Source organism: Neomonachus schauinslandi, chromosome 14, assembly GCF_002201575.2.
Source record: "Neomonachus schauinslandi chromosome 14, ASM220157v2, whole genome shotgun sequence".
In the NCBI taxonomy this organism is placed as follows: Eukaryota; Metazoa; Chordata; class Mammalia; order Carnivora; family Phocidae; genus Neomonachus; species Neomonachus schauinslandi.
The window spans coordinates 70,318,018-70,343,131 of record NC_058416.1 but is presented as its reverse complement, the minus strand read 5'-3'; the positions used below and the strand labels follow the sequence as shown (position 1 = coordinate 70,343,131).

General features: G+C 44.8%; 2 protein-coding genes across 2 annotated transcripts in view; one reads left to right on the top strand and one right to left on the bottom strand.

The window, feature by feature from the left end:
* The window catches only part of NEFH (neurofilament heavy chain), a 7,401-nt gene extending 6,492 nt beyond the window's left edge, over positions 1-909 (top strand). The window contains 1 exon segment of the mRNA XM_021703576.2: positions 1-909. This exon segment is cut by the window's left edge and continues 10 nt beyond it. Within this exon segment, the coding sequence (XP_021559251.2) occupies positions 1-909 (909 nt within the window).
* Positions 910-15,980: 15,071 nt separating this feature from the next.
* THOC5 (THO complex 5) overlaps positions 15,981-25,114 on the bottom strand; it is a 35,786-nt gene continuing 26,652 nt past the window's right edge. The window contains exons 18-22 of the mRNA XM_044920872.1: positions 24,857-24,960; positions 24,643-24,730; positions 20,582-20,697; positions 19,729-19,919; positions 15,981-16,191 (exon numbers count right to left, since the gene is read on the bottom strand). Coding sequence (XP_044776807.1) covers positions 16,128-16,191; positions 19,729-19,919; positions 20,582-20,697; positions 24,643-24,730; positions 24,857-24,960 — 563 coding nt within the window. The 3' untranslated portion in view covers positions 15,981-16,127. The remainder of the gene's footprint in view (positions 16,192-19,728; positions 19,920-20,581; positions 20,698-24,642; positions 24,731-24,856; positions 24,961-25,114) is intronic.

Genomic DNA, 25,114 nt, shown 5'->3' with positions numbered 1-25,114 from the left:
TCCCCAGTGAAGGAGGAGGCCAAGTCCCCAGAGAAGGCCAAGTCCCCTGAGAAGGCCAAATCCCCAGTGAAGGAAGAGGCTAAGTCTCCTGAGAAGGCTAAGACTCTTGATGTGAAGTCTCCAGAAGCCAAGACTCCAGCAAGGGAGGAAGTAAGGTCCCCTGCAGACATCAAATCTCCCGAAAAGGCAAAAAGCCCTGTCAAGGAGGAGGTCAAGTCTCCAGAGAAGGTCAAATCTCCTGTGAAAGAAGAGACCAAGGCTCCTGAGAAAGAGGTCACAAAGAAGGAAGAGGCAAAGTCTCCCATAAAGGAGGAAGAGAAATCCCAGGAAGTGAAAGTCAAAGAGCCCCCAAAGAAGGTAGAGGAAGAGAAAGCTCCAGCCACACCAAAAACTGAGGAGAAGAAGGACAGCAAGAAAGATGAGTTGCCAAAGGAGGCTCCAAAACCTGAGGCCCAGGAAAAGAAGGAACCTGCTGTGGAGAAACCCAAAGAATCCAAAGTTGAAGCCAAGAAAGAGGCTGAAGATAAGAAAAAAGCAGTGACCCCAGAGAAGGAGGCTCCTGCCAAGGTGAAGGAAGAGGCCAAACCCAAAGAGAAGGCTGAGGTGGCCAAGAAGGAGCAAGATGATGCCAAGGCCAAAGAACGCAGCAAAGCAGCAGAGAAGGAGCCAGAAAAACCAAAGAAGGAAGAGACACCGGCAGCACCTGAGAAAAAAGATGTCAAGGAGGCCAAGAAGCCTGAGGAGAAACCCAAAGCAGAGGCCCAAGCCAAAGAAGAGCCCAGCAAGGAGGCCCCCACACCTGGCAAAGCCAAGACAGAAAAGGCTGAGAAATCCTCTAGCACAGACCAGAAAGACAGCAGACCTCCAGAGAAGACCACAGAAGACAAGGCTTCCAAGGCAGAGAAGTAAGGCAGGGAGAAAGGACTATCCAGAACAGCCAAAGAAACTCAGGAGGGCCAGGGAGCTCAAGGGTAATTTTCATTTTTTCTCCCTTTTCTTTATATAAGAAGAAACTCTGCTTAGATGATGGAGCCCTCCTTCACCAAACAGGAATTTCTATTAGCAATATGTTAGCAAGAGAGGGTATTCCCAGTCCCTGGCCCTACACCTCAAACCCTCCCCAGGCAATGGACAATTATGTTATGATAGCTTATCTAGCTGAATGTGATATATGCTGAATGCCACATGTAAACACTTGACTATAAAAACTGACCCCCTCCTTTCCAAATAAGTGCATTTATTACCTGTATGTGCAATTGACAGATGACCGCAACAATGAATGAGCAGTTAGAAACACATTATGCTTGAGATGTCTTAACCTATTCCTGAATGCCTTCTGTTTTCCAAAGGAGTGGCCGAGCCCTTGCCCAGAGCTCTCTATCCTGGAAGAGCTGGAGCAGGTGGGGCTGGGCACTGGCCACTGAATCATGCCAGGGCGCACTTTTCCACTGGAGTCCACTTTCAATTGCTTCTGTGCAATAAAACCAAGTGCTTATAAAATGAAAATGTTTCTGCTGTTATTTATTCTCTTCTCCCAGGCAGACTGGGGGACAGGGCAAGGGGAAGTCTAAATGTCACACTCAAGACAGCAGAGGACTGAGTGAGCATCAGAGGCCTTGTGCAGGTATGGAACCACTTAACGTGGCCTCTCTTGGGCTATTTCCTGGACATAAACCATGTGCCAGGCAATGTGCTATGTGCTTTATCTTTGTGATTTTGTACATAGGTGGCCTGGTGCATGGTTTCTCACCATGGTCCATGGATCACCTACATTAGCATCATCTGGGAGCCATACAGAAATCCAGACTCCTTGATTCCACCTTAGACCATTGAATCAAAATCTGAGGGGTAGGCCTGGGAAAGTACATGCTTTACCAACTCCCACTTGATTCTGGTGCACATTGAAGCCTGAGAATGGGTGAGGTCCTTTGGATAGTAAACAATCTATTTATAGAGCTCTACTATGTCCTCTTTTGTAAGGAGGGATGAGCCCTCTGATTGAGGGGCCATATGTTGCTAATTCACTTGTAGTGAAGACTATAGTCACCACCATTGGGAACAATCTGTCAGGAGTCACTTAATTGGACTCTAACATACTTCTCCAGAGACGATTTTGAAAGCTGTATTGTTCTTGTGGGATTTATGTGAGGTCTTTACTATAAAATTCTTGTGTGGTTTCCAACTTTGTGTTTGCTTTTAGCACTTTTCCTGGGAATTACTTCTTTCCTGGCCTGCCCTCAGAGCCACCATGTTTTCTTTTTTTTTTTTTTTAAAGATTTTATTTATTTATTTGACAGAGAGAGACACAGCAAGAGAGGGAACACAAGCAGGGGGAGCGGGAGAGGGAGAAGCAGGCTTCCCGCGGAGCAGGGAGCCCGATGCGGGGCTCGATCCCAGGACCCCAGGATCATGACCTGAGCCGAAGGCAGACGCTTAACAACTGAGCCACCCAGGCGCCCCGCCACCATGTTTTCTAATTGCCCTATACCACTGGTCACTGGTGATTGGTCCAAGAATGGCCACCGACTCCAGATGAGCCAATGCGAACTCTTCCTGGGATTTCAAACTTGGGACCAGATTGGCTGTCAGTTTTCTCCTTGTGGGGGGTAGGTGGATAAGGGAATCAGTAGCTATAGGCCACCATATTTCCATCCTTGTGGAAAAGTTAGTCTGTGAGAAAGAGAGAGATGGACAGAGACAAGATACCTAGAAAGTCATTGTAGACTTCAGGTCCTTGATCCTGATGTTCCCTTCCATGGCTTATTGACCATTCTTTGAGCTGATAAAGTTTTGCCAAAGCTCATTTAGGATATGGCTCTGTCATATGCAACTGGAAGAGTTCTGAATAATGTAGTGACTGAGGGGGGCTGGTAACTATGTTAGAAACCAAATGGTCTACTTGGGACTCTCTCTGCCCCTCCCCTCCCCCATTCTCTCTCAAATAAATAAATAAATCTTTAAAAAAATAACAAAAGTAGGGGCTCCTGGATGGCTCAGATAGTTGAGCATCTGCCTTCAGCTTGGGTCATGATCTCAGGGTCCTAGGATTGAGCCCCATGTTGGGCTCCCGGCTCAGCGGCAAGTCAGCTTCTCCCTCTCCCTCTGCCTCTCCCCCTGCTTGTGCTCTTTCTCTCTCAAATGAATAAATAAAAATCTTAAAAAAATAAAAAATAAAAGCAATGAATACGGATTATACCAAAAAGTAAGATAAATTTAAGGGAAAATGGAGTGTGTAACTGATCAAATACACCAATCTCTCATACCAGTCTGGAGAAAATGCTTAAAATTGATAAAGGACTGAGAAACTACCAGAATAGAGGAGACTAAGGAGATATGATGACTCAGGGCAATGTGGTAACCTACACTGAATCCTAGAACATTAGTGGAAAAAGCAATGAACTCCAAATGCAGTCTGTCATTCAATTAAGAGTTATATATCAATATTAATATTTTTTTGTTGTTCTGACAAATGTTACCATGATCATCCAGATGTGAATATTACAAGGAATGGGGTGAGGGTATTCAGGAACTTACTATGCTGTCTTTGCAACTTTTCATTAAATTTAAAATTACTTCAAAAGAGGGGCACCTGGGTGGCTGTTGTTAAGTATCTGCCTTCAGCTCAGGTCTTGATCCCAGGGTTCTGGGATCAAGTCCCACATCGGGCTTCCTTCTCGGCGGGAAGCCTGCTTCTTCCTCCCCCACTCTCCCTGCTTGTGTTCCCTCTCTCGCTCTCTGTTAAAAAATAAATAAAATCTTTAAAAAAATTTAAAAATAATAAAAAAAATTACTTCGGGGTGCCTGGGTGGCTCAGTCGTTAAGCGTCTGCCTTCGGCTCAGGTCATGATCCCAGGATCCTGGGATCGAGCCCCGCACCGGGCTCCCTGCTCAGCGGGAAGCCTGCTTCTCCCTCCTCCACTCCCCCCGCTTGTGTTCCCTCTCTCGCTGTGTCTCTCTCTGTCAAATAGATAAATAAAATCTTTAAAAAAAAAAAAATTACTTCAAAATATAAAATCTTAAAAAAAATAAAGGAGGGGTGGCACCTGCTGGCTCAGTCATTGGAGCATTTGACTCGATCTTGGGGTTGTGAGTTCAAGGTCCATGTTGGATATAGAGATTATCTAAAAATAAAATCTTTTTTTAAAAGATTTTATTGATTAACATAACATAAAAAGATTTTATTTATTCATTTGAAACAGAGATACAGAGATACAAAGAGCATGAGCAGAGGGAGGGGCAGAGGGAGAGGAAGCAGGAGACTCCCCACTGAGCAGGGAGCCCGATGTGGGACTTGATCCCAGGACCCTGAGATCATGACCTGAGCCAAAGGCAGACACTTAACCATCTGAGCCACCCAGGCGCCCCATAAAAATAAAATCTTTAAAACAAATAAAATTACTTCAAAATAAAATCTTTAAAAAAAATGATATATCAATGGGGTGCCTGGGTGGCTCAGTTGGTTTAAGCGTCTGGCTCTTGGTTCTGGCTCAGGTCATGCATGATCTCAGGGTCCTGGGGATTGAGCCTGCATTGGGCTCGGCACTCAGCATGGAGTCTGCTGGAGATTATCTCCCTCTCCCTCTGCTCCTCCACCTGCTCATGCCCTCTCTCTCGCTCTCTCTCAAATAAATAAATAAAATCTCTTAAAAATTTGATATATCAAGAAATTGAGCAGTACTAAAAACATAAAGTAAATACCATATATCAGAACCTAAGACCTGGAGTTGAAGATAAAGTAGATGAGGGTCAGGGAGAGGCAAAGGCCCCTATGTGTCATTATAAGCAGACCGCAACCAGTCAAAGCCAAGAGGGCCCAAAACGGCTTCTAGCCCAATCTCCTTATTATACAGATGAGGAAACAGGCCAGAGAGGCAGGAGCCTGCCTAAGGCCAAGTTGGTAGCAGAGTTTAGCTTTCCTATTTGTTCTATAGAGAAAATATGAATTACCTGGATATTAATTTTTTAAAGAGTCTGATTTTTTTTTTAAGATTTTGTTTGACAGAGAGACACAGCAAGAGAGGGAACACAAGCAGAGGGAGTGGGAGAGGGAGAAGCAGGCTTCCCGCCGAGCAGGGAACCTGATTCGAGGCTCGATCCCAGGACCCTGGGATCATGACCTGAGCCGAAGGCAGACGCCCAACGACTGAGCCACCCAGGCGTCCATAGTCTGATTTTTTAAAAAATGTCTTCAGTGACCCTTATTTAGAAAATTTATACTTTCGGGCGCCTGGGTGGCTCAGTTGGTTAAGTGACTGCCTTCGGCTCAGGTCATGATCCCGGAGTCCCTGGATCGAGTCCCGCATCGGGCTCCCTGCTCGGCAGGGAGTCTGCTTCTCCCTCTGACCCTCCCCCCTCTCATGTGCTCTCTCTCATTCTCTCTCTCATTCTCTCTCTCTCAAATAAATAAGTAAAATCTTAAAAAAATATATATATATATTTCTCAGTTTTGAAATCACAGGCAAGACATGATAGGCATTAGAAATACAAGGGCTCTTACAAATCACTGACTCAGCCAATGTCCACAGGAGACAAGATTAGAATCCAGGTCATCAGCTTTGGTACCATCATGATCACCACCTTCCAAGGACTGGGTGCTAGGCTACACATTTTATATCCACAGTCTAACAACAGCCCAATGAAATGAGCACTACTGAACCTGCATTTCTCAGCTGAGAAAACTGAGGCTCAGAGAGGTGACTTTGCCTAAAGTCCCAGAGCCAGGAAGATGTGGAGGCTGGATTTAAATTTGAACCTGACCACAGAGCCCAGGCTCTTCCTTTCTTTGTCATTCTGCCTCCTGACATATTACATGGACACCCCAAACCAGATGCTGTAGGTATTTGGAACACCAAAAGCCCCAGCCTTCCTCGGTGATATCATTCTCATGGTGACCCCAAGTGGTACAGGCAGGGCAGAAGGATCTGGCCCGGCCATGCCTCCTCTTTGCCCTAAGTGGACATGCTCCCAGTGCTGTAGGCAGGATTAGCTGGCCAGATACCAACTAGGACTAACTTTAACCATCTGCCAAACAAAATAATTCTCCCTCTGGGAGGATACAAAACTTAGGAAAAACCAATAGAATCAATTTGCTAAGAAATTGCTTGTCAGATGTCAAGGGCCTGGGGGATACAGACGATAAATGAAAAGAAGCTGACTGCTTTGGGATGTGCCCTTCCTGCTGACTAGCTGTTGGCTCAGCAAACATAGCTGGGTTGATGAAAAACATCCTTCATTTTTTCCCCAGGGGAATTGTTTCAGAAAGGCTAGGTTGGGTTCTATGATAATAAACAACATCTCAGTGGCTTAGCCCAAAGAAAGCATCTTTCTCACTCACACTACACATCCAGTGTGGGTTGGCAGGGGTCTCTGTTCATAGTGGTCACTCAAGAACCAAGCTAATAGGTGATCCATCTAGATCCAGGTTTCCAAGTTCACTGAGGCAGGGGAGAGCGAATGTGACAAACCATGCACAGACTCTTAAAGGTCCTATCTGGGTGTGATACAGGTCTCTTCTGGTAACATTGCACTGGCCAAAGCAATTCACACAGTTATATCTAACATCAGAGGAGATAGAGCAGTCTTACTAAGTGCTAGAGGGAGAAGAGGGGGAACTTTTTAAGGGGGCAGCACTGATAACTCCACAGCAATGTTCCAGAGAATTCTGACCAGCAGCTCCTGAGGGTTCGCACTGGAGGTTCCCATATTCATCAGCATTATTTCTGCTGCAGGTAGCCAAAACAGAATCAAACGAGTTTAAGCAAAATACTATTGCTACTGATTAATATTATAATAATGATAACTATATCAGCTCATACAACCAAGGAGTTCAAGAAGGTTGACTTGTGGGGCACCCGGGTGGCTCAGTTGTTAAGCGTCTGCCTTCAGCTCAGGTCATGATCCCAGGGGTCCTGGGATCGAGCCCCGCGTCGGGCTCCCTGCTCGGCGGGAAGCCTGCTTCTCCCTCTCCCACTCCTCCTGCTTGTGTTCCCTCTCTCACTGTGTCTCTGTCAAATAAATAAATAAAATCTTTAAAAAAAAAAAAAGAAGGTTGACTTGCTTCAGATAAAGCTAGATCCAGTGGAATTCTCAAATGATGTTCCTCAAGATGCTGCCACTCCTTTCTCCACCTCTTGGCTATTTTCTTTTGTATAGGCTTCATTCTCAGGCAGGACCTCTCCCTGTGGTCTCCAGCTTCAGGCTTACATGCCACCAGTTGAGTCAACTCAGTGGGAGAAGAGAATTCTTGTTCAATATTTCAGGAAAAGTCCAGGGGTTGGTTCTCACTGGGCCGGTAAGGTCACGTACTCCTCTCTGGCCATGCACAAGACACTGATGAGCTAGGCATGGTCACCTGCCCATGCCTGGAGCTGGGGAAATATGTCATGCCCCACAAACTGAAATTGAGAGTTTGGAAGGTGTGGTTCCCAAAGGAAATTAGAGGTACTGTTATCAGAAGAAAAAGGAATGGATGCTGGGCAGTAACAATGATAAATGTCCACAGTGCCTGTAGCAGAAGATCCAAATGAGCAATAATACCCAATGTTAGTGGGTATGCAGAGAAACCTGAATTTTCTGGAACTGATGATTGGAATGAAAATGCCAGGGTCTTGGGATTGAGCCCCGCATCGGGCTCGCTGCTTGGCGGGAAGCCTGCTTCTCCCTCTCCCACTCCCCCTGCTTGTGTTCCCCTCTCTTGCTGTGTCTCTCTCTGTCAAATAAATAAAATCTTAAAAAAAAAGAAAATGGATAAAACCTACATGGAAGGCAATCTAATGAGATACATCAGAAGCTTAAAAGCTGAGATACTCTAACCAAAGTGTGCCACTTCGGGGAATGTATCCTAAATTAATAACCAGGTCTATACAGAAATATTCAAATACAAAATACATTCACTTCAGCTCTGTTTATATTTTGGAAAAAATGGAAAGTACCGTGAATATACAATAATAGGAGAATGGCTAAAAAATTACATTTATATTAGCAAACATTTTGCAGGAAAAAAGAAAACGAGTGTGTTTTTTTTCAACTAAAAAAATTTGGGGGTGGGCGCCTGGGTGGCTCAATCGTTAAGCGTCTGCCTTTGGCTCAGGTCATGATCCCAGGGTCCTGGGATCGAGCCCCGCATCGGGCTCCCTGCTCCGTGGGAAGCCTGCTTCTCCCTCTCCCACTCCCCCTGCTTGTGTTCCCTCTCTCGCTCTGTCTCTCTCTGTCAAATAAATAAATAAAATCTTTTAAAAAAAATGGACAAATTCCTAAAAAGACACAAACTACTGAAATGACTCAAGAAAAAAACAGAAAATCTGAATAGATCTACCACAAATAGAGATTAAATTAGTAATTTCAAAACTACCCACAAAGAAAAGTTCAGGCCTAGATGGCTTCACTAGTGACTTCTACCGAACATTTAGAGAATTAACACAAATCCTTCTCAAATTAAAAAAAAAAAAAGAGGGAACACTTCCTAATTCATTCTCAGAGTCCTGTGTTACCCTAATACCAAAGTCAGACAAAGAACCACAACAAAACTACAGAATAATATGATTGTTAAAGCAATCATATTATTTATGAATGCAGATGCAAAAATCCTCAACAAAATACTAGGCAAATCCAATCCAACAACATATTAACAGGATTATACACCATCATCAAGTAAGATTTATCCCAGAAATGATGGTTCAACATAAGGAAAGCAATTAATCACTGAATGATTCACTTTAAAATGGTTAATTTTATGCCATGTGAATTTCACCTCAATAGATTTTAAAAATTGTGGCAAAATACACAGAAAATTCACCACTAGTGATATTTAGTATATTCATAATGTTGTGCAACCATTACCACTACCTAGTTCCAGAAGGATACCCCTTGCCCATTAAGCAGTCTTTCCCATCCCTCCCAGCCCTGCTCCTGATAACCACTACTCTGCTTTCTGTCTCTATGGATTTATGTATTCCAGACATTCATATAAATGGAATCATACAACATGTGACCTTCTGTGCCTCGCTTCTTTCTGGGAATAGTCTATCCTGAAGGTTGTAATACCAACCATGAGGAAGACATGCAGAAGGAGGTGTTTTTGCTGCTTGTTTTTTTTAATATTTTTTATTTATTTATTTGAGAGAGCACAAGCAGGCAGAACAAGCAGGGGGAGTGGGAGAGGGAGAAGTAGGCTCCCTACTGAGCAGGGAGCCTGATCCCAGGACCCTGGGATCATGACCTGAGCCGAAGGCAGACGCTTAACCAACTGAGCCACCCAGGCGCACCATGCTGCTTGTTTTTTTGCTGAAGCCTGAAGATTCTTTAACAATCATATATAAATGTCAGCCTTACACAGTGCATTAATGATTATAAAAATAGTTTTCTGACTGTCCCAAATCTGAGTTTACTTCTTAAATTTAATGTTTCACTTTAATCTTCTCCTAACAGACTCTAAACTTCATGTATTAATTCATTCAAGAAATATTTATTGGTCTCCTGTTGTGTATCAACCTTGTGGGATATAGAGGCAAGCAAAATAGAAGTGTGTTTCTGCCTTTTCTGGAGCATGCAGTCTAGTGGGAAAACAAGTATTGAAGAGTAAAACACAAATGGTTGCATAATAAAATGTTGTATGTTCCATCCTACTGGGTCTCCATTGGCTTTTGCCTCTCTGGCCTCCATTCTTTTTTTTTCTGATGAAAAGTGAAACATCTCCCCACTCAGGCCATGTAATAGGGTGAGGAATGGTCCTCCAAAGATATCCATGTCCTAATCCCTGGAACCTGTGAATGTTACCATATATGGCATAAAGGACTTTGTAGATGTGATTAAGTCAAGGATTTTGAGATGGGAGATTATCCTGGATTATCCAGATGGGTCCATTGTCATCACAAGGCTCCTCACTAGAGGGAGCAGGTGTCAGAGTTGGAGGAGGAAGTGATGGGATGATAGAAGCAGAGACTGGAGTGATGCACTTTCAAGATGGAGGAATGAACCACAAGCCAACTCTAGAAGCTGGAAAAAGCAAGAAAATATTCTGTCCTTGAGCCTCCAGAAGGAACCAGCCCTACCAAAATCTTGACTTTAGCCCAGTGAAATTGATTTCAGACTTCTGGCCTCCAGAATAGTTAAGAGAATCAATTTGTGTGTGTGTTTAAGATTTAATTTATTTATTTGACAGTGAGAGAGGGAACACAAGCAGGGGGAGTGGGAGAGGGAGAAGCAGGCTTCCCGCTGAGCAAGGAGCCCAATGCGGGACTCGATCCCAGGATCCTGGGATCATGACCTGAGCCGAAGGCAGACGCTTAATGACTGAGCCACTCAGGCGCCCCAATTTGTGTTGTTTTAAGCCACCAAGTTTGTAGTAAATTGTTGCAGTGCCCACAGAAACCTAATATAGGCCATGTGGTTTGGGTGTCCATGGACCCAGGACCCAGAGATGTACATGTGTCAGGCATGGCGCATCATATACTGTCCCCTGGCCTCTGTGATTAGTTCAGAAATTTACATGTGTTGCAAGTCTATCCAACGAAAGCCAATTCCAATATTGTTGTAGAAGCTACTGGTAGAAAGAAGCTCTGCCAAAGGCCACCCTGAGAATAAACAACAGCAAAGAAAGCACCTTGGAATTACAGCCAGCGTTTAAGTCCTGATGACACCACTTAAACAGCCAAATTGAGCTGTGCCTGAAGTCATCCAGTGAACTTCTTAGTTACTGAAATCAATAAATTCTTTTTTGTTTAAAAAATTATATATCAGGATGCCTGGGTGGCTCAGTCAGTTAAGTGTCTGCCTTTGGCTCAGGTCATGATCCCAGGGTCTTGGGATCGAGTCCCACATTGGGCTCCCTGCTCAGCGGGGAATCTGCTTCTCCCTCTGCCTTCCACTCCCCCTGCTTGTGCTCTATCAAAAAAATAAAATCTTAAAAAAAAAGAATTAAAAAACTAATAAATATGGTACATCCATTGAATGGAATAGTATGCAGCTGTAAAGAATGAGGAAGCTCTTTATATCTGCACTGATATGGAAGAATGTCTAAGACAAGAAAAAAATCAAGATGCAAAATAATGTATGATGTTGTTTTGCCCAAAAATGGAAAAATAATTTGTGTTTGCTTAAAGAATTTGAAAGGATACAAAAGAAAGTAAGCAAGTTGGTTGATTTGTGAGAAAGATGGGAACTGGGCAGGTGGGGTAAGATTGACGGTAAAACCTTTCATTGTACTTTCACTCCTTATGCTTTCTGGTTTCTTAATCTTGTGAATGAATTACTTATTCTCGAGGGCGCCTGGGTGGCTCAGTTGGTTAAGCGACTGCCTTCGGCTCAGGTCATGATCCTGGAGTCCCGGGATCGAGTCCCGCATCGGGCTCCCTGCTCAGCGGGGAGCCTGCTTCTGCCTCTGACCCTCCCCCCTCTCATGTGCTCTCTCTCTCTCATTCTCTCTGTCTCAAATAAATAAATAAAATCTTTAAAAAAAAAATTACTTATTCTCGAAATCAAATTAAGAATTTTGTACACTATAGTGTACAAAACAAAGTAAGAAAACAAAAATAGATATGAAATTGGAAAATACAAAACACCCAGCCCGTGAGTGGCTATTCTGTATACACTGGGAGATAAATATTGTAGTGGTCCTGTGATTGGTTTTATGACCTTCATGTAGGACTTTATATCTCAACTTGTTAGACTGGGTCCATCTTTAAAATATTTTGGGATACCCCCATCCATTCACTCACTGCACAAATGTACTCTGAGGGTCTTCCACCAGCCCCAGTGGGTAGTGTTGTTTCCTTTCTCCGTTTAGGTCATCTGTGGAAGTGGTAGCGGTAGTGAGAAAGCCAAGTTAGAAGAGGGTGTGGCAAGAGCCCAGGAAGTTGAGGTGACCCTCTGGTGGGAACCAGGACACAGGCCCACAGACAGCAGGGAACAGATGTGTGGCTAATGCGCTGTGGTTGGCCTAGTGACAGGTAATGAGAGCTTGGCTCCATCTTCGGACAGAGCCAGTTTAGCCATGACTGATGGAAGTGCTGCAGGCAAGGAGGGAGTGGACCAGAGATAGCTGGGCTTCCACAGCCTGGGAACCCTCTGGCCAGGGAATGGCCCATCAGGTAGCAAAGGCCTTCCTCATTTAAGAGGTCCGTTCTCCAGGCTGAAACCTGGAGGGCAAGGATAAGAACTTTCCCCTTTGCTGAGCAATGCTAGGTGTTGGGCACAGTGCTGAGAGTTGATGCTTAATCTCTACAACCACTCCCAGTTGCAGATGGGGACTCCCAAAGCTTAGAGTGAGTCAAGAAACCTGCTCAAGGATATACAGTTGCTCAAGTGTGGAACAAGGACCTGATAGGTTAGCCTGACACTAAGCCGTAACTTTTTTTTTTTTTTTCCAAAGATTTTATTTATTTGAGAGAGAGCACGAGCAGGGTGAGCAGCAGAGGGAGAGGGAGAAGCAGATTTGATCCCAGGACCCTGAGATCATGACCTAAGCCGAAGGCAGACACTCAACCGACTAAGCCACCCAAGCGCCCCTAAGCTGTAACTCTTGACCACCACAGTGCTCTTGGTGTACTTGTGTTGCTAAAATGAACAAATGGCCCAGAGAGAGTGCCAGCCTGAAACTATGCTGGGTCCAGAGCTACTCTTATAAAAAGTAAAGTCTTAGAGGCAGATAGACCTGCTGAGAGCTCACCCTGGGTGTGCAGCTCAAGAAAGCCTGTGGGCACAGACACGTCATTTAACCATGAGCTTCAGTTTCCTCGTCTGTAAAAATGAAGGGAACGTGTATTCTTGGTGGCCTGTTGTAATTAAATAGGACAGTGAATGGAAAATTGTGACTAGCAGGGCCTGACCCAAAATAGATGCTTAACACAACTGTTCTCAATGGAGAGACTGCTGAATACCATGGAAAGGACAGAGTTGGGGCTATAGACAGGGACAAAGTTCCTTTGGCAGTCTGGCAGCTCTGCTTTCCCATGGATAGGACTTTTAGCCATTTTCCCACAGTGATCAGCGGGAACACCCTTAAAATAAAAAGAGGTCTTTTGGATTTATTTGTAGAGAAAACAGGAGAGAGCAAGCTGGGAAGAAAATAAAGGAGAAACTAGAATATACAAAGAAATCAAGAACATGGATGGTAGCTTTACAAAGGCAAGGAGGGACACCTGGCTATTCAGTCGGTAGAGCATGCAACTTGAGCTTAGGGTGGTGAGTTCAAGGCCCATGTTGGGCATAGAGATTACTTTAAAAAATTTCAATTCAATTCAATTTAAAAAATAATAAATAAAAAGATAAGAAAGATAAGAAACCTAGGCTGGGTCCCAGGTGTGGGAAGATGACAGAAAGGGACTGCTCTCTGGGATGTGCCCCAGGGAAGGCCAAGGCCAATTCTGGTTGAGGAAGCTTCAAGGTCCTCCCAAACCAGGCCCTTCTCCTAATCTGCCAACTGGAAGCACAAATGCCTTTGAAGTAGCTCAAAGGGGCTGGACTGTCCTGGGCTTCTGGCTAGTTTGAAAGCCCTTCTCCTTATGGCCAAAAGATTCCTTTATTCAGCCATCTCCTTTGAAGAGGGAAAATCTCTTCTGGAGGGTGACAGACTCTGACATCCCCTACCCAGAAAGCAGAGCCTTTCCCCAGCGCTCACAAGCCATCTTTGCAACCTTGTCCCAGCTATCAGAGACAAGCTTTTGTGCTGAGTCAGTCTGGCTGCCTTCCAGCCACGAACAGTGGAGGCTGCAATGCAGGGGCCATTAAAGGAACTATTTTTAGGCCCTATTTCAATCTTATTCAGCACAGGCAGTGAGACACAGGGCCTGAAGGTGGCCAGACCAAGGGGATGCTGGCAGGGACAGAGTCCAGGCAAGTAGGTCAGGGAAAAGACAAGGAGATCACACTATGTGGAAAGAAAGAAGCACACAGAGGGAGGTTCACGATGCTGCCCAAGGTACGGGAAGACAGAAGATGGGGAGCTGCTTGCGGAGAATCGGGCCCTCCTGCTTTATATGAGGAGTCACCAAGAAAAATGAGGGAAGGGAAGAAAGTACAGCCACTTCCAAAAAGAGACTAGGGCAACGTGCACCTGGGGAACTCGTTAAAAATATACTTCCTGGGCCCATCTTAGGTCAACGGAGACTGAATATTAGAGTGAGGCATGGGAATCTGTTTCTAATCCCCTCCTGGGATGGGGGATTCACACATATTGAAGTTTGAGACCCACTGGGCAGGAGAGTATTCAAAGGACTGATGTAGGCTGAGGAGGAGAGGCAGAGGTGGTGGCAGTCATTAAAACAGCCACCAGAGGGGCGCCTGGCTGGCTCAGTCGTTAAGCATCTGCCTTCGGCTCAGGTCATGATCCCAGGGTCTTGGCACCGAGCCTTGCATCGGGCTCCCTGCTCCGCGGGAAGCCTGCTTCTCCCTCTCCCACTCCCCCTGCTTGTGTTCCCTCTCTTGCTGTCTCTCTCTTTGTCAAATAAATAAAATCTTAAAAAAAAAAAACAACCCATCAGAGGTGACATTTTCCTTTCTTCCAGGGCTCAGGCTTCCATCTGTAAAATGAAGGTCTTGGCAGTCCCAAGGGTCTCCTAGTTCTTTCTCAGGAAATCCTTATCACTGGGATGCTCAGTGATCAGCCGAGAGAACAGGAGGTAACAGCTCTTATACCAGAGGCCCATATTATCCAAGGATCATCAATAAAAGTCCATGGAGAACGAACATATGCACAACGGGGAGCAAAGTTCAAAGTACATGTGGGAGAAAAAAGCCAATTGATTGGGACTGTCACAAAAAATAAACTTTATATATATTAAAAATGGGCTACAAGAGTAGATTTTCTTCTTGTAGTTGAAAAACTGTAGATTATACTTACAAGTATGTAATAATTCTTTTTTTTTAAGTTATTATTTTTTTTAGTACTCTCTACACCCAACGTGGGGCTTGAATTCATGACCCTGAGATCAAGAGTCACATGCTCTTCTGATTGAGCCAGCCAGATGCCCCAAGTATGTAATAATTTTTTTTTTTTTAAGATTTTATTTATTTGAGAGAGAGGGAAAGAGATAGAGAGTGCAAGCAGGAAGGAGAGGGAAAAGCGGGCTTCCTGCTCAGCAGGGAGTCTGACGTGGGGCTTGACCCCAGGATCCTGGGATCACGACCCCAGCCGAAGGCAGACACCCAACTGACTGAGCCACCCAGGTGCCCCTGTAATAATTCTTAAATATTTTTCCAGCTTTATATCTTATTTCTTAAACAAATAATGAATACGGATTTTTTTTGGAGATGGGGAATAATTTTTCTGACAACTGTCCAAGAACACTTTACTTTGACCAAGAACTCCTTCACTTTGACTTTTGCAGAATTATAAAGGTCATCTGAAAATATTTTAGAGGGTTTTATCGATTTCCCTAGGACTTCTCTTAATTCTTTGAGAGTCAAACCACTATTTTTTGAGGGAATTATCATGTCCTCACCATGAAGATTCTCCTCAATGGCACCTGATCTCACTCTGCCAGAGCCTCACAAGATGGGTAGCTCTACATGTGATTCTCCAACACCATTCTGACTTCACAAAATGTTGCAATATTTACAATTATTACTTATATCTGTCTTCTCTTTGTGCTGCACTGTCAGATGTTTATAAAATCCAACAATCAGAGAGAATCTGGCCAATGAAGGCACTGACAAAGTTAGTGGAGGGAATGAGGGGAGGGGATAGAACTTTTGTTTTTTGGGCTACACTCACTTGGGTTTTCCTGCCACCTCCTAACAGCAGGGACTTAGGGTAATAAACACCAAAATAATGAGGCTCTCCCAAAGTAGGAACAAGAAAGATGAGTGGGGAAAAGAGGGCAGCATCTTTCTACAGACTCAGAATCTTCTGCATTCTGCTTTTCTTGGCCACCTAAAGAAAGCCTATCCACAAAAACTCTTTCACACTGTGCCATGGCCCCCAACTGCCCTTCCAGACTGCAAACCCACCCCCCCTCATCCTTAGGGAGCCACAAGACAAAGGCCACCTGGTCAAGTGACACTTTAATAGGCTAGAAATAAAAATAAAAAAACCTGTCTTTGGAGAATATCAAGAGCCACATGTGGGCCAAAGCAGAAAATAGAGGCACAGCACTTCGGGCATAGGGGGAAACAACAGGCTGAGTGGAAGGTCAGCGATGGCTGAAGAATCCTTGAGGATGGTTATATTTAAATGGCTTCATCCTGCTGGGACCCCTAAAGAAACAGGAGAAGGGAGATCAGTTAATACTGTGCCCTTTGGGCTGACCAATAAATTATAATTCATCCACACAAGGGAAAACTGCAGCTGTTGGGGGGTGAAAAACGAACATTGTGAGAAAAACAGACTGTAAAACCACATGTAAGGTGTGATACTGTTTTGGTGAAAATGTATGCTTGCAAATGCATGAACGCAAACCTGGAAAGGGCCTCACTGACAACAGGCACTTCTGGAGACCCTCACTTTTTAGTGTTTTTACAGAACTGTTCATTGTTGTTTGTATAACAATAAACATATTTCTTTCTTTTTTTTTTTAAGCTTTTATTTGAGAAGGAAAGAGAGGAGAGAGAGAGAGAGAAGAAAGAGAGTGAAGGAGCGTACAGGAGCAGGGGGGTGGAGCAGAGGGAGAAACAGACACCCCGCTGAACAGGGAGCCCAATGAGGGGCTCGATTCCAGGACCCCGGGATCATGACCTGAGCCAAAGGCAGATGCTTCACTGACTGAGCCACCCAGGTGTCCCTATTTTATTTCTATAAAAAGAAAAGAAAAAAATCTTAAAATCCTCCTTTGCAGGGAGATTCCCATGTAAACAGGAGTGAAAAGAATCTGCACTAAATGCCTGTCAAGAGCTATGTGCTTTATACTTACTTTATACTTACTACCTCTTAGTTCCTACCATTTTATAGATTTTACAGATGAAGAAACAGGCTCGGGGAGGTAAAATGCCCAAGATTTTATGGTCAGAAAGTACAGGGCTCAACTTCAAAACCAGGACTAACATCAAAGCCTACTGGCCACAGGCAGGCTGACAATCATGGCCAAAACCTCAACCCTCTGAAGCTAAGGTACTTCAGCTATAATCCTGGGCCCCCGGGCAAAACTTCACACAGGGGCTTCTTCTACCCAACTCCACAGTGAATGATGTCCATCTAAAGGGCCTCTTTTGTCTGCTATGATTGACATTCAGTGGTAACTTGAAAGGTGACACCCTGGATCTCAGTGTGAAGGAGGGATATGTGTGTGTGTGATTATAGAGATGAGAGAAAGGTTTTTATTCCAACACCAATGCAACTACTAACTTAAGTGAGGGTTTACTCTGTGTGCATTGTATTCGGCATTCTACACACTACATCTGGTTTTTTTGGTTTTTTTTTAAAGATTTTATTTATTTATTTGACAGAGAGAGACAGAGCGAGAGAGGGAACACAAGAGCAGGGGGAGTGGGAGGGGGAGAAGCAGGCTTCCCGCTGAGCAGGGAGCCCAATGTGGGGCTCGATCCCAGGACCCTGGGATCATGACCTGAGCCAAAGGCAGACGCTTAACAACTGAGCCACCCAGGCGCCCCCTACATTTGGTTTAATTTCATCCTCCCAACAGTACCTGAGGTGGATGCTGTTTTTTCACCAATGAGGAATCTGAAGCTCAGGGGGCTAAGTGTAGACCCTCATCACATAGGTAGGAGCTGCAATTTGAACCCACGTCTTTCTGGCCCCAAAGCCCTTGCTCATAACCGTAACGATATATACCTCCCGACATCAGAAGGGCACAGAATCACCTGGGCAAGTCTAGGCATGTGGCTAATGGAGAACCCACAGCCTGAAAGTAGCCAGCCACAGGCAGAACCAGACCTCCCGTCTCCTGCTGCCAGGCCAGTACTCTGCAGCCCAGGCCCTTGGCCTGATACCAGTGGTCAGCTGGACTCCAGGCCTAGAAACACATCTCACCAGTCATGGAGTTAATTGGATCTGAGTAGCCAAAGGAGCACCATCCCAGAATGCCCTGATAGAGGAGCTCAGCCTGGGTGACACACAAAGCACTTCAGGAAACAGATCCTTTGGGAACCATTAGATAACAGAAAATAAATACTGGCCGTGTGAGAGATTCCACACTGGAAATGTGTTACAGCAGGCTGGGAGGGTGGGAAGAACTGAGTTCTCACACAGACCCACTAGGGAGAGCAAGTCCTAGAAGCTATCAACACCTAGCCGCCAGCTCTGCCTCCCAGCAGCCACTTGGGGGCTGGAACTGGTTATTCTCAGATAACATGAAGAACCAGGCCAGGTGCAGGTGCCAGATGGAGGTGGGAGGATGCTGGCACAGCTTCCAGGGGCTGGTACTGGCTGTCCGAGAAGAAGGTGAGGGGCAGGTAAGGCACCTTTAGGCTGACAGGGAATAGGGGGATGTCCCAATTAGAAACAGATTATAGCCCTTCCCCTCTCCCAGACACCATTCCTCCTCAGCTGCTTGCTCAAAAGGGAAGGGATGCCTAATAGTGTGGACTCGAGTTTTGAAACTGACTCTTTAAGAACAAGAATATGTGGGGCGCCTGGGTGGCTCAGTCAGGTAAGCATCTGCCTTTGGCTCGGGTCGTGATCCCAGGGTCCCGGGATCAAGTCCCGTGTCGGGCTCCCTGCTCAGCGGGGAGCCTGCTTCTCCCTCTCCCTGTCGCTCCCCTTGCTTGTGCTCTGTCAAATAAATAAATAAATAAAATCTTAAAAAAAAAAAAAGGAACAAGAACATGTGTTAGCTGATAAAAGGGAGAGAAAGGACCTAACCAAAGTGAATGGAAAAGTAGCTAGAAGTGCCATAAGCACAGACACACTAAACACCAAGTTGTCATGACCTAATGGCATTTTGTGAGCCCCTGTCTGTGCCAGGAACCATTCTCATAGCTTACATGAATTACAGCCAGACAGTATACTTCCATGTCAGCCTTTAGGAAATAGGTCCCGAGCTAAAGTGACTCTGCCAAGGTCACACAGCTGGTGAGCAGCAAAGCAGCAATCTGTACTTGTATTTGTCTTACTTCAGAGCTGGTTCCTTCCGTGATGCCCGACTGCCTAGAGCTGCCATTCTCATAGACTCGTGAGCATCCTAGGAAGAATATGGCAGACTCTGGGACTGGTGGGGCTTTATACCTAGCTTTAAAAGCTTATTTGGGGGCGCCTGGGTGGCTCAGTTGGTTAAGCGACTGCCTTCGGCTCAGGTCATGATCCTGGAGTCCCTGGATCGAGTCCCACATCGGGCTCCCTGCTCGGCGGGGAGTCTGCTTCTCCCTCTGACCCTCCTCCCTCTCATGCTATCTGTCTCTCATTCTCTCTCTCTCAAATAAATAAATAAAATCTTTAAAAATAAATAAATAAATAAATAAATAAAAAATAAAAGCTTATTTGGACAATAAAAAGCAAACCCTGTTGTTTTCCAAAAAAAAAACACAGGAAGTTCAGCTAAATCCTTTTGGTTTGTGGTCTGGTGCTGCTCACTCAGTGGGCGGCTGACCTTCAGAGGTGCTCAAGAAGAACAACTGGACCAGGACGGTAGGAAGTAGACTGCAGGGAAAGTTTCAGGAAAGAGGGAGCAAGCCCTCCCCAGAAAATCTGGCTACAGAATTTTTATTTCCACTGTGAACAGAGACAAGTACACCTAAGAACAAGCATGCCCTCCATGCCAGGCTCTGATCTCTGCCCCAAGTCCCTGAAAGAGGCAGGACTGGAGACCTCCAGAGCCCCAGCGTTCCCACCCCTCCCCTCACCTGAAAAGCCGCAGACACATCTTCTCCTGGGGAAACTCCTTGGGCCCCTCCACACTGTCGTCGTGGCTGTCAGTCTCCAGGTAGACATCCAACAGCACACACAGGCGCTGCAACTGGTTGGTCAAGAGCTGATGGCTGGGCCGGGGGCCGCACAGCTCCTTGTAGCACACATTGACCTCACTCTCCATGGCCTAAGGAGTGGGAAAGCCAGAAACTCAGCACTACCTTCAGACTGGCTGGGTCTGACAGCTTTACAAGAACTGTAGCCGGGCCTCTGTAGGAGCTAGGTCACACCAGATCAAACCAGATAGGTTTGTCCTGAAGCTCAGGACAACAGAGTCTTCCTGATTGTGACCCGTAACTTTCCTTGCCCAACATTCTCACAGCCAAGAAGATGGAGGTGTGTAGAGAAGAAATCTCAACATCTAAGTCACAAAATATCAGCATTAAAAACATGATTCATGTTTTTGATTCACTATGGAATCAAATCAACAGGTATGATAATTAATAGTTACAATGATCTCACACCCCATCTCATTCCAGGACTTCCATGCTTCTGAGTTTATTCACATTTCCACAGAAGCCCAAGACAACAACCTTTAAAGGCAAGGCTTTATATTATCCTCATTTTAAAATGGGGTGACCCCAAGCTAAGTAAGTGGTTAATATGGGGCTAGACTTTTTCTTCAACTATACCATACAGCCTCCAGCAAATTCTACAAATCCTAGCAGGCCCCTTTGTCCCTGGAATTATGCCAGTGGCCAAGCTCTCAGCTGCTGTAGGTTCTGCCACTTCCCTCCGCCTCCCAAGGAGGCTCTCCCTGCTCTTTCCGTCACCCCAGCAGGGTCTTACCCGAATGTTGTCATCGTTGCTATTGGTTTTCTCCCCTTTCCAGTTCAGACACAGCTGGAAAATGGGTGGGATGGAGGAGTAGCCAGGATTCAGCACCACAGCAGCCTGGAGTTTGGCTGGGAAGGGAGTAAGGAGGAAAAATGAGTTCTGAGACCGAGTTTGCCAGCCATGGACCCTCCCCACTAAACCCAAGGCTAGCTCTTTGTCTTGTATTAATTTGAGTATTGGGCAGCACATTCTGGTACTAAATGACTTTTATTTTCGTTCTACAGTCTCTGAAGCAGAATTGTCAGGTTGCAGAATGTGAGGTCCTGTGACTCTGGTACCCTTCAAGGATGCAGAGGTGTGTGGACTCCCCAGAGTCTGGTCCACATTGGGTCTGCCCAAGAGTTCTATTTGCTCCCTTGACAGAAATTTGTTTTAATTGGCATTTCTTTCTTTGCCAGCAAGTTAAGGATTTTCCCACGTGAAGGCTATCTGTTTTTTCTTTCCAACAATATTGTGTATTAGCTATTATATCAAATATATTCTCTCTATTCTGTTCCTTTTCTTTTTATGTACTTTGTTACGTGAAACTTTTACATAGCCAACATATATTGAGTACTTACTGTATTCCAAGCACTGTGTTAAACTCCTCTTTACACATTATATTTCATCCTAGGAATGATTCTATGAGATGGGTACAATTATTACCATCCCAATTTTATATATAAAGAAACTCAGACTCTGACAGAAACTTCCTTAGGATCAATCAGTTGCAAAGCAGCAGTGCTGAGTTTAACTAGAACTGTCTGATATCAAAGCTATAAATTCATACTCCTTATAGAAAATAGTTGTATTTTTTTTTAAGAACTTTATTATTTGAGAGAGAGATAGAGCACGCACGAGCAGTGGGGATGGGAAGAGGGAGAGGGAGAAGCAGACTCCTCACTGAGCAGGGAGCCCAACTCGGGGCTCGATCCCAGGACCGAGATCATGACCTGAGCTGAAGGCAGATGCTTAACCGACTAAGCCACCAGGTGCCCCTGAAAATAGTTGTATTTTTTTAACATATTCATTTTATCTCTGGTGACAGCCTCTGCCTTTCTCCACAGGATGATATTTACCCTTTCTACCAAGGGGTGAAGTATGCCATTCCTTTTTCATTATTTATGGGGAAGAAAAAGAACTGTGACACACTAGTAATTCAAACAACAGAGGACAAGAGAGTATAGATTAAGACAATTCTTCCCTGACAGTTGCAACCACATTTATTAAAAAGTGAGTCCTAAAAAAAAAAAAAAAGTGAGTCCTACCCAAAGGATACAAACATAGTGATCCGAAGGGGGCACCTGCATCCCAATGTTTGTAGCTGCAATGTCCACAACAGCCAAACTACGGAAAGAGCCCAGATGTCAGTTGACAGATGAATAAAGAAGATGTGGTGTGTATATATACATATATAATATGTGTATATATATATAATATATATGCAATGTAATATTACTCAGCCATCAGAAAGATGAAATCTTACCATTTGCAATGATGTGGATGGAAGTAGAGGGTATAATGCAAAGTGAAATAAGTCAATCAGAGAAAGAAAATTATATGATTTCACTCATATGTGGAATTTGAGAAACAAAAGAGAGGATCATAGGGGAAGGGAGGGAAAAATAAAGTAAAATGAAATCAGACAGGGAGACAAACAATAAGAGACTCAAGTATAGGAAACAAACTGAGGGTTGCTGGAGGGAAGGCAGGTGGGGGGATGGGGTAACTGGGTGATGGACATTAAGGAGGGCACATGAGGTAAGGAGCAATGGATATTATATGCAACTGATGAATCACTGAACTCTACCTCTGAAACTAATACACTATAGTTAATTAACGGAATTTAAGTAAAATAAAATTAAAAAAAATTAAAAAGTGAGTCCTTTCTCTGCTGCTGTATTATTTGTGTCGTTAACAGTTGGCATATATTCCTGCATTTATCTCTATTCACCAATTTTTTTAATCCATCAGTTTTCAAACTGATCTGTTGTAAAATGACATATTTTCTGGAATTGCTGCCCACTTATTCATTTAAATTTCACTCTTAAATTTTCAAATTCTACAATGCATCTTACAAAAATGTTATTTAGCACATTCGCTCTGATGGATCTAGAACACTTACTATCTTTACAAGCTTTCATCTCCTCAACCAAGAAGCAGAACGATGTCTTCCAGTGACTTACCCCACTTGGGGCTTTATAAATTTCTTGGACTACATATTTCGTGCCCTTTCAAAACAGTATTCTATGTTATTTAGGGACAAGGTAAAAATTTTTTTTTTTTTTAAAGATTTTATTTATTTATTTGACAGAGAGAGAGATAGCGAGAGCAGGAACACAAGCAGGGGGAGTGGGAGAGGGAGAAGCAAGCTTCCTGCCGAGCAGGGAGCCCGATGTGGGACTCGATCCCAGGACCCTGGGATCATGACCTGAGCCGAAGGCAGACGCTTAACGACTGAGCCACCCAGGCGCCCAAGGTAAAAAGTTTTTTAAAGGGAAAAGGATGGGAAACAAATGTACAAATTCCAAGTAGCAATCACCTATCCTGAGGGAGAGAATGACCTCAGGGGACCTCAACTATATCTAAAATAGTTAATTTCCTCAGAGTATTTTAAAACCACACAAAGAAAAAAAGAAGGGAAGAAACCACAGGACAGAGAAACTCTAACATCAGACAGTGCACCCTTTCCTTGTATTTCTCGCAGTGTCTTAGAATCACAGACAATCCCTCCGCTCTGCAGCCACAGCACCAAGCCCCAGGGGTCGGATCCTGTGGGCAGTGCCAGGCTTGCCGAGGCAGGAGCCAGAAAACAGCTCCATAAAGCAGCACCTGGTTGGCTCCACAGGAAGCCTCGGCAAATTAGACGCCAGAACAGCTGTGAGAAATCATAGTTTTTGATGCCTCCAAAGTGAGTACAGGAACAGCAGACAGGGAGGAAGGTCCTGCCACCCTGCACTTCACAACCTGAGAACAACAAGTCAGCCCTTCTGTGAAGAGGAGAAAGAACAGGTATCTGCTTTTAGAGAATGATAAAACGATAAAGCAAAGAGCTAAGAGCTCAGGCTCAGAGGTCAGGCTGCACTTGTGACTATGCCTCAATGTGCTCACCTATAAACTGGGCATACAGGTTTCCCCTGTTATCCAAAAGTAGAGCGTGGCTATGAAACCTTTCAAAAGCCAAAAGGGCATAAAACAAGGGGCATCCCCCACATTCTGAGCATTAATGCCACTTTACTTTTACAAAAGACCTACATTAGTAATGACTCTTTTTGTAAAAGTGAAAATCCTCCTTTCTTTCGGTTAATGAAAACAGATATTAATGTAGGTTTTTTGGAAAAGTGGTGGAATGCAAACTTCAGGAAAACGGGGATACCTGTATTACCACTCCCAGCACGCACTGTGATGAGGATTAAATGAGATAAAACATGTATGCAGCTGTGTTACAGAACAAGTCCTCACTGAACGGTGGTTCTTACAATCATTACTATTTGCTAAGTCACCCCAGCAGGATTCTAGGATCTTTTGCTTTCTTTGGACAACCCTCGGGAATGTTTTATTCCTTTTTTTTTTTTTAACGTTTTATTTGTCAGGGGGCGCCTGGGTGGCTCAGTTGGTTAAGCGACTGCTTTCGGCTCAGGTCATGATCCTGGAGTCCCTGGATCGAGTCCCGCATCGGGCTCCCTGCTCAGCAGGGAGTCTGCTTCTCCCTCTGACCCTCCCCCCTCTCATGTGCTCTCTCTCTCTCATTCTCTCTGTCTCAAATAAATAAATAAAATCTTTAAAAAAAAAAAAAAGGTTTTATTTGTCAGAAGGAGAGCAAGAGAGCACAGGCGGGGGGGAGAGGCAGAGGGAGAGGGAGAAGCAGGCTCCCCGCTGAGCAAGGAGCCCTATGTGGGACTCGATCCCAGGAGCCTGGGATCACGACCTGAGCCAAAGGCAGATGCTTAACCTACTGAGCCACCCAGGCATCCAGGAATGTTTTATTCTTACTAGCTCCCCTTGTCTACCACTATGCTCAGAAGAACAATTACCTGTGCCCCTTTCCACGAGTGCCATGTAGTAGAGATTGGTGTCCTCAGCCAGTCCCGCCTCCACAATGTCCTTGGTGAAATGCAGCTCCTAGAAGTCACCACAGAGAAGTGAACTCCTGGACTCTCCGGTCAAATCCCCTACTGGAAGGGCAGGAGCTAAAGGGTGATATGGGTTTTTGGGACGGCAAGGGTGACCCGTCACTCCTCCACTTACCAGGTAATCCTCATGGGCAATCGTCACCCACTTCACCAGGCGGGAGACAACCTTTGCAGGGAAGAGGCACTGGCAATCACTGGTAACTGGTACAATGCCATGCTCTAAAAGAAAGCAAGATATGTGGTATACAGGTAGCAATCAGGTGCCACACTGGGTAACCAGTATCTGGAGGGCTCTGATGGCCCTACCAGCTGTTCAGGTACAGGAGGCATTCCGTAGGGGCCCTGGTCAACACGTGCTAGGAATGCAGGCACA